Raw genomic sequence first — 5741 nt, 5'->3', positions numbered from 1 at the left:
TAACACCCTGTTAAATACCGGATTCTCATCTGATTAATAAATCTCAATCACTCCCTCTCTATTTTCGATGTGAGATTCAGTTCATTCCTACCCCATCGCCATTCCTTAGGGTCACTCCTTGGTCAGGACTTCTACCTCGACGCCACCCATTCCGAACCGGGTCGTTACAGCAGACCTGTTATTACCCCGCTACTTTAGCTTATGTTAGAGATTCTCTGTTTACCAAAACTAGATTGCTTAGCGTTAGTACTACATAAGTAAACAACTTTCATTTCGTAATACTGAATCATCTATCAATATAGCATTCAACAATCAACAATGGCATAGCATAGGATTCTGCAAACTGATTGCATATACAAAATACATTAAGTTTATCACTTACACAATTATTTATCATCAAGTTAAAACACAAGGGTACTGAGATATGCACCCACAAATACAAGCTTACTAAGTTATAGTTACATCTTACAAGTACAACTTTGCAGATACATAAGAATTAAAGGAACTATATATGCATATGGAAGCCATACAAAACTTCCGACTTAAATAATATCATATCATAATGCAGTGCTTTTATCTCCCGAGTCTGGAAAAGCGCACTGCTACTATCATATGGATAATGGTAATATCTATAGCTGCAGGTAGGAGGGCTATATATATTATGAAGGATACAAAAGTTGAAGTTGCTGTATCTTCAGCACTTCCATAAAAGGCTGATCGATAAGAGGTGAATATTGACTCAAGGAACCAAACAACTAGAGAAATTTGGTCCCAATTGTCATACTTTCTTCTAGATGCATGAGAGGGACACAAGTACTTGACTGACTGAGCCATGTATAAACAATACGTCCGCCAGTTCTACGTACTTCATGTTCAATTCCCATCTAGGAATTCAATAGGAATTTAGTGAAGGGGTCAATAAAAATAAAATTTAGCAAAGGGGTTAAATAGAAAAGTATCATCTTCAAGCAGAAGTTGAGATATCAAAGGGCTAAATTTTAGGAATTTCGTTGAAGAGATCAACGAACCTAAAATTTAGTAAAGGGGTTAGTTGAAATGTATCATCTTCAAGCAGAAGTCGGGGTGTCAGAGGTGTCAAAGCGGTAATCCATAGGCTCTGTTGGTTATTCAGAGCAAAAGGCCTCCAGTAGATCATCTAAACTTGGAGAGTTTATCTGCACAGAAGATTACAGTAAATTAAGCATATACAAGTTGTAATCATGCTGCTCTCTCTTGAAATGAACAAAATTAAGAATTGTTGAACAAAGATGAGGTTTCTCACCTCAGGAAATGTAGCTTCCCCTTGATCATCGAGGCTCGAAGTAGTATCTGTTTTCTTACAGAGACTTTCAACTTCTTCAGGATCAGTTTCTAGGACACTAGAATCTAACAAATAACTACAAAAATTCTCAGTTTCCGACATATCAGTCTTCTCATATTGATTTTGTTTTCCGAAATCTGGTGGTGTTTCCTGGAGGAGACTATTTGTCTCCTCACTAGGATTCTGATTTCCAAAATCAAGAGTAATGGGGTACTTCACTTCATCTTCTTTACAAGATGAGTCAGATATTGTCTTCTGATTGCTATTTTCAAAATCAAAATTTACAAGACAACTAGTTTCAACCATTTTAGGCGTTGAAACTGCAGTTATCTCACCCGAATTTTGATTTTCAAACCAGGAAGAACTTATCTCATGTAGTGATATAGCAGTCATATCACTTGGAATTTGATTTTCCAAATTAGTAGTCATTTGGCTACTAGTTTCAGATATGCTATATCTTGAAACATCACTTATCTCCTTTGGATTTTGATTACCTAAATCAGAATCCATTAGAAAAATCGCGGTATCTTTATCATAAATCGAGGTATTATTCATCTCATATTTATTTCCATATTCAAAATCACAAGCCCCTTGATGACTTGATCCACCTTTCCCAAAGGTTGAAGTTGCAGTCATCATAATCGGAGTTTGATTTTCAGAATCAAGAGTCGGATGGTTGATTGGTTTACCTTCACCATAGGCTGAATAAGCCCTAAAACTTCGATTTTGGTATCTAAAATCAGTAGTTATATGGTCGCTTGGTTCACCTTCATCATAGGCTGAATTAGCCACTAACTCCTCTTGGTTTTGATTATTATAATCAGAGATCAAAGCTGTATCACAATCTGATAAACCTGTCTTTGCTTTCTTATTTGGTTTATTCTTATTGTAATCTAATTCTATCGTCTTTGGATCTGATGTTCCTTTCTTATCACACAGTGGTCCAACTTTCTTTAGCTTCTTATTTGCTTTTTTCTTCTTATTTATCATTAATTTACATAGAACAAAGTCATAATCATCCTGCACGAAAAATGAACAACGAGATTATTGAAGAAAATTCCATGCCATACATGAATTATAAGTAAGCAAACACAAATTTTTGCTTTCACTGATATAGACTTAAAGATAGATTCATGTTTTCTCAAATCTTCTATGGTTAAAAGCCTCAAATATCTCAGTAAGAAAATACAAACAGCAAAAAAAGGCGCTTCCAAACAGTGGATTTTAGCGCATACCTGAACAGGCGACTGAAGTTCGAATTCGTGTTTAACAAATTCAGTGGGTTTGGGATCATGGTAAACGAAAATCGTCTTAGTCCCAATCACCTCATCACTGTCTTCACCGGTGATACTCTGAATCTCGCCGGTACGTTTCCAGTATCCACCTTTAGCTTTCCTTTTCCGTTGAGTCCCTCCAGTTTTCAGGTGAAACTCACGGCGACAGAAGAGATACCTCTCATTAGAGCTGGAATTTTTATCTACACAGACGAATTCAAGTAATGAGACAAAGACAAATAAGTTAACAGAGTACAGGGAATAGTTAATTAGTTAGTAGTTACCGATCAGATCCCAAGGATCGAAATCGCAAATTTGAATCTCTTGAATGTCGGAGCCATGGATCGGAAGACCAAGCCTCTTGTTCTTCAAATAATGATCAAGCAGTTCTTGATTTGTTGGTTGGAATCTCCATCCAACTGGTAAGTTTCGTAGCACTGACTGCATAAGGAGTTTGAATAAGAGGCTAGGAAAGAGGAATTTTTACTTCATTCCCCGTCCTAAAATGGAAATCGAGTTGAAAATCTGAGAGAGACAGTGAAATGGAGGGAAGGGATGGCTAGGAGTGGTGAATTGTGGAGGTTTTTTGGATCAAAAGGAAGGGGAAGACCGATCATGTTCAGTCTCTCAGAGTCAAGTGAGGCAGAGAGTGAGTGATGCTTAATAGCACAGCCATGGTCTTTACCGAAGAAAGGAAAATGGAAAAGGAAAAGAAATAAATATTACTAGCTTAAGCTTAGACAAAGTAGACTTCTTTGACAAGTAGTCAACAGTGGTAGTAACTATAGAGTAATTTTGCCTTTTTTTTCTTTTTTCTTTTCTTTTCTTTTTATAGGTAAATAATCTGTTAATGCATGTATTAAACAGTAAACACTTTTAACTTCTTTTCGTTTTTCAGCGTTATAGCCAAATACCGAAAAATGCTTTATTTGTACTTATAACCTTTCTAGTAATAGGTATTGATAAGGACATCAACAAGAGTGATCCGGAGATAGCCTGAAACACGGCTCACACGGCGTGTGGATACGGCAACACGGCGTGTGGATACGGCAACACGTCGTGTGAGCATTCAAGTGGTCGAAGGAGTTAAGCAAAGAGAACAACACGGCGTGTCATTCGATCACATATCGTGTGGGGAGTAGGCAAAAGTCTCTGCCTGAAATTGCTTAGTTCACACAGTGTGTCACTTATTCAATATATTATGTGAGTTAAAAGAATGGCAGCCCCAACTCAGTTCGAAATAGCTCAACATGCTGAGTCAACCACAACATATAACGTGTGGAACAGACAAGACCTAGCCACACGGCGTGTCAGACAGACCACACGTTGTGTGGCCCAACTTCGTGGCCAAGTATCCTCAACTTGCCACTTATCCTGACACATCTTATTTACTGCTTTATCATCATGTAATTGTTGTTTTGCCATTTAAGTTTATTTACTGATTTGCCATTAGTCTAGTTTCTTCCATGTTACTCTTAGTGTTAAATCAAATTTGTAATACCTAGTGGGAGTTATTTGGTATTTTCTTATCTAGGTTTAGAGAGGTATTTGAGCCAAACATTTTGTACGAATGGAAAAACTTTTATCAACACAAACACATTTTTCTGTTGGAAGTAAGGTTTCTACCTTAATGAGATTATTTCCTACTAATTGAGCTAGTGAAGAGTATATTTCTTTGTTGGTTTAAGATCAAAACCATCATTATCGTTACTGATCTGTATCAGTTGGTATCATAGCCGATTGTTTTCCTAACATAAGACTTCTTCAGCAACGGTTCAGCCGAGGTTACCACAAGAAGATATGGAAGCACAAGATAATAAGATTGAATATTTGAGAGCCAAAATGATGAAGCAATTTCAAGTGCAAAGCGAAGAATGGAGACACGCAGATAAGCAAATGAGAGAGTTGAGAGCATTTATGGAGAGATTCCAAATAGAGAATATGGTCCAACAATCTGTGGGAGGTCATCCAAAGAGAAACAAGGAGATTCTGGTTCCTCAACCCCAACGATAACCAATACCGCCACTATCACCTCCACCAAGAAGGAATCCAGTGCTACCAAACTCGTATCAAAGGGGCCCAAGGGCCCAAGAGGTAAGAAGGCAAAACTTTATAGTTATGCATAATAAAGATAGTGTTAGTTATGGATATGATGATGTGGGGAATGTTGAACATGTTGGCTATAATGATAATAAAAATGTTAAGTTAGTTGGGATAAATCCATATGTTGGTGTTGATTATACTAGGGAGGGGCATATGCCAGTAATTTTAATAGGGATGATGCGTTTAAGTTAAAAGTTGATTTGCCTTCGTTCAGGGGTGAATTAGATATTGAAGGGTTATTAGATTGATTAGTGGAACAGTTTTTTGAGTATGTAAGGATTCCAGAATAGCGAAAGGTTCACTTAGTGGCTTATCGGTTGAAGGGAGGTGTTTCTGTATGGTGGGATCAACTGGGGGAAGAGAGAAGAAGAGGTGGTAGGGAGCCGATTAGGTCTTGGCTTCGGATGAAGGCGATGATAAGGGAACGGTTTTTTCCATCGAGTTATCAACAATACATCTATAGCTCGTATTAGGGATGCTCCCAAAGTATATGAGTGTTCATGAATATACTTCAAAGTTCTTAAAGCTTTCGGTAAGGGCTAACTTGTCAAAAACCAAAAGCTAAAAGACCTCGAGGTATCTAGAAGCCTAGAGGTACAAGGATTTATTTCCCAAAGAACTTCCATACGGATTACCACCATTGAGGGACATCCAACATCAAATCGATTTTATGCTCGGGGCTAGCTTGCCAGGCCTTCCATATTACCATATGAGTCTGAAGCAAAGTGAGATAATGAAGGAGAAGGTTGAGGAGTTAGTGGAGATGGGGTATGTTTGGGAAAGTTATTGGGGCTTAGTGTCCTATAGACAATTGATGTAGGATATAAACTATTTGTAAATGAATTGTTCATTATCGATTGTTTTATAAAATATAGTAAGTTTAACTATATAAAGGTATTAATCTTTTATCAGAACTAATTAAGTTAAATAAAAGAAATCTCAAGTTTATTTAAGTGATCATAAAGTGTTCATACAAACATGAAGTGAGACTGAACTTTATAATAAACCAATAAACTTAAAACAACCCCAAGTCAAGTAATATG

At 37.1% G+C, this 5741-nt stretch overlaps 1 protein-coding gene across 1 annotated transcript; it reads right to left on the bottom strand.

The window, feature by feature from the left end:
• Nucleotides 1-287: 287 nt before the first annotated feature.
• On the bottom strand, nucleotides 288-3271 carry LOC136217307 (NAC domain-containing protein 2-like). Its single transcript, XM_066003912.1, has 4 exons — nucleotides 2880-3271; nucleotides 2557-2798; nucleotides 1283-2341; nucleotides 288-1175 (listed from the first exon to the last, which is right to left on the bottom strand). The coding sequence occupies exons 1-4, from the start codon at nucleotides 3040-3042 to the stop codon at nucleotides 1125-1127; spliced, it is 1515 nt and encodes a 504-aa protein (XP_065859984.1). The 5' UTR covers nucleotides 3043-3271; the 3' UTR covers nucleotides 288-1124.
• Nucleotides 3272-5741: the final 2470 nt, after the last annotated feature.

Source organism: Euphorbia lathyris, chromosome 2 (assembly GCF_963576675.1).
Source record: "Euphorbia lathyris chromosome 2, ddEupLath1.1, whole genome shotgun sequence".
In the NCBI taxonomy this organism is placed as follows: domain Eukaryota; kingdom Viridiplantae; phylum Streptophyta; class Magnoliopsida; order Malpighiales; family Euphorbiaceae; genus Euphorbia; species Euphorbia lathyris.
Note: the sequence above shows the minus strand (reverse complement) of the source record. Positions and strands in the feature narration are given on the sequence as shown.

Bases quoted from the DNA above. Each gene is read 5' to 3' on its own strand.
- LOC136217307 (XM_066003912.1), bottom strand. From the start codon at position 3,042: ATGCAGTCAGTGCTACGAAACTTACCAGTTGGATGGAGATTCCAACCA. The intron at 2,799-2,879 runs GTAACTACTAAC...TCGTCTGTGTAG, and splicing joins CGATCCTTGGGATCTGATCG to ATAAAAATTCCAGCTCTAAT. The intron at 1,176-1,282 runs GTGAGAAACCTC...TCTTCTGTGCAG, and splicing joins GGGAAGCTACATTTCCTGAG to ATAAACTCTCCAAGTTTAGA.